Source organism: Austrofundulus limnaeus, unplaced genomic scaffold, assembly GCF_001266775.1.
Source record: "Austrofundulus limnaeus strain Quisiro unplaced genomic scaffold, Austrofundulus_limnaeus-1.0 Scaffold724, whole genome shotgun sequence".
Classification (NCBI taxonomy): domain Eukaryota; kingdom Metazoa; phylum Chordata; class Actinopteri; order Cyprinodontiformes; family Rivulidae; genus Austrofundulus; species Austrofundulus limnaeus.
The window spans coordinates 161013-163859 of record NW_013953126.1 but is presented as its reverse complement, the minus strand read 5'-3'; the positions used below and the strand labels follow the sequence as shown (position 1 = coordinate 163859).

The 2847-nt window shown below is 50.6% G+C and overlaps 1 protein-coding gene across 1 annotated transcript in view; it reads right to left on the bottom strand.

The window, feature by feature from the left end:
* LOC106532169 (inaD-like protein) overlaps positions 1-2847 on the bottom strand; it is a gene marked incomplete in the record, with an annotated part of 33731 nt that overhangs the window by 10939 nt on the left and 19945 nt on the right. The window contains 7 exon segments of the mRNA XM_014028182.1: positions 221-299; positions 384-449; positions 635-760; positions 845-937; positions 1152-1239; positions 2080-2171; positions 2241-2437. Coding sequence (XP_013883636.1) covers positions 221-299; positions 384-449; positions 635-760; positions 845-937; positions 1152-1239; positions 2080-2171; positions 2241-2437 — 741 coding nt within the window.

Here is a 2847-nt window from a genome sequence, read left to right as displayed (position 1 = left end):
CACACACACACACACACACACACACACACACACACACACACACACACACAGGTTGGTTTTAGATGACTATGGTTTGTGAAGGAGTGGTTTCCCGGCCACTGGCAGCTGCTCTCATGAACCCGACTGAGCTCCACCAGTAAACCGTCTCAGCACCGGAGCAGAAACATCAGTTCAGTTTCAAACCAGCCTGGACCCGACCCGTTTGGACCTGAGCCTGTACCTCTGTTAGGAGCGTGAACATCAGGACTGATCAGAGGAGGAGATGCCGCCGTGGGTCTGGAGTTGATGGACCTGCAGGACTGGACACAGAACCAGAACAGATCATATGTACAGACAGAAGCAGACAAACAGAAACTGGGATCWCCAGGTGCTTCTGTCTTTACCTGAAGCTCCAGCGGAGCCCTGGGAGCCTGCGGCTCAGCTTCAGGAGACTCTGCAGCCTTCAGAGGCTGAAGAAGAAAAACAAGAGCAGAAAGGGTCAAGGAGGAGCCACCCTGACCCGGTTCTGTCAGAACCAGGTTCCTGGAGTATCAGAACTCCATCATCATCATCATCAGGTTCTGGTTCAGGTCAGATCAGGTCAGGTTCTGGTTCTGGTTCTGACCAGGATCCCTGTAATCTGAAGGTGTTCTACCTGTCTCGGGGCGTCGGCCTCTGTCAGTCTGTGGGCGTCGGCCTCTGTCAGTCTGTGGGCGTCGGCCTCTGTYAGTCTGTGGGCGGRRCCATCGTTTTGTCGGTCTTCMTCGCTCGTGGCCTCGTCCTGTGGGACAAAACACAGATCAGCTCTGAGTCTGGACCCACTGGTCAGAAACCGTTCTGGGTTCAGTTTTAGCTGCTCACTGACCGGAGCATCTGACAAGGGGTGGAGCCTCAGACTGTCMGGGGGGTGGGGCCTGTCTGATGGGGCGGAGCCAGCAGGCAGAGCTGGAGACACACACTGACTCACACAGACAGAGTTTACAGGATTATTTAAACGAGCCGTTGAGAGGACGGGGCGGTCCTCTGAGGCTGAAAGCTTTAAAGCTGACAGATTAACAGAACTCACAAAAATGATTAAAACAAAAACATCCTGAAGTCCTCTGTCTGCTCACTTTGGGTTTTCAGGTTAAGTTCTGCAGAAAACCACAAGTGTAGATTCTGTGTGAGCTTACCTCCAGGCTGAGGGGGCTCAGAGTGGGACCAGGAGGAGGGGGGCTGGTTAGTGGGGGCACAGCCATCTGGTTTATAGCATCTTCATTTCTGCAGAGACAAACAGGAAGTAGCTGATGAGACAAACAGGAAGTAGCTGATGAGACAAACAGGAAGTAGCAGATGATGATGAGACAAACAGGAAGTAGCAGATGATGATGAGACAAACAGGAAGTAGTGGATGATGATGAGACAAACAGGAAGTAGTGGATGATGATGAGACAAACAGGAAGTAGCGGATGATGATGAGACAAACAGGAAGTAGCGGATGATGATGAGACAAACAGGAAGTAGCAGATGAGACAAACAGGAAGTAGCAGATGATGATGAGACAAAGAGGAAGTAGCAGATGATGATGAGACAAAGAGGAAGTAGCAGATGATGATGAGACAAAGAGGAAGTAGCAGATGATGATGAGACAAAGAGGAAGTAGCAGATGATGATGAGACAAAGAGGAAGTAGCAGATGATAAGACAAACAGGAAGTAGCTGATGATGAGACAAACATGAAGTAGCAGATGAGACAAACAGGAAGTAGCTGATGATGACAAACAGGAAGTAGCTGATGATGAGACAAACAGGAAGTAGCAGATGAGACAAACAGGAAGTAGCAGATGAGAAACAGGAAGTAGCTGATGATGAGACAAACAGGAAGTAGCAGATGAGACAAACAGGAAGTAGCTGATGAGAAACAGGAAGTAGCTGATGAGAAACAGGAAGTAGCTGATGAGACAAACAGGAAGCTGACCCTAACCTAACCCTTGTTCCACCAGGTCTAAGCCACTCAGAACCACCCACCCTGAAGCTGAAGCCATAAAAGAAGAGTTGATGACAGGCTGCAGGTTTTTGTTTACAAACACATCAACAGGCTCATTTTTCTTTGCAGTTTTACCTGAGCAGGATGAGTTTCACCTTGGAGGCGGAGCTCTTTATGATGGCTGAGGCGTTCTGGTGGCTCCGCCCATAAAGGATCTGATTGTTGATCTGATGGTGAAGAAAGGATGTTAACGAATCCAGAAGCAAACCCAGGAGTGGACTCAAACACTTACTCACCTCCAGCAGCTCGTCTCCCACACGGATGCGTCCGTCGCGAGCCGCCGGCCCCCCAGGATGGAGCCCCACAACAAAGATGCTGAGGCGAGACCGGTCCCTGTTTCCCGCCAGGCTGAGACCCAAACCCTGTCGCTCCTTGTCCAGCTCCACACACAGCAGCTTCCCCTGCAGGTCTCCATAGCGCTCACACCAACGCTCTGCAGGAGGAGGAGGATCGAACAAAGACCTGATCCTCAAATCAACTCACAAAAACATTCAACTCACGTCACACTTTGTACCAAAACCCTCTAACAGAACCAGAACCGGGGTTCTGTTGGACCTACTGCCTCAGCAGGACCTTTGGACCTGGTGTCAGAACCTTCAGATGAGGACGGACGAGGACTGTAGAGGAGCAAAGACCAAGCAGGAAGTTCAGTTCTTCACCTTCCTGGTTCCCTTGAAGACCACCATCCAACTGGTCCAACAAAAACTGAACCATCTAGACAGGACTGAAGAGTCCTGCTGTCAGAAGACACTGAGGGACAGGACTGAAGAGTCCTGCTGTCAGAGGACACTGAGGGACAGGACTGAAGGGTCCTGCTGTCAGAGGACACTGAGGGACAGGACT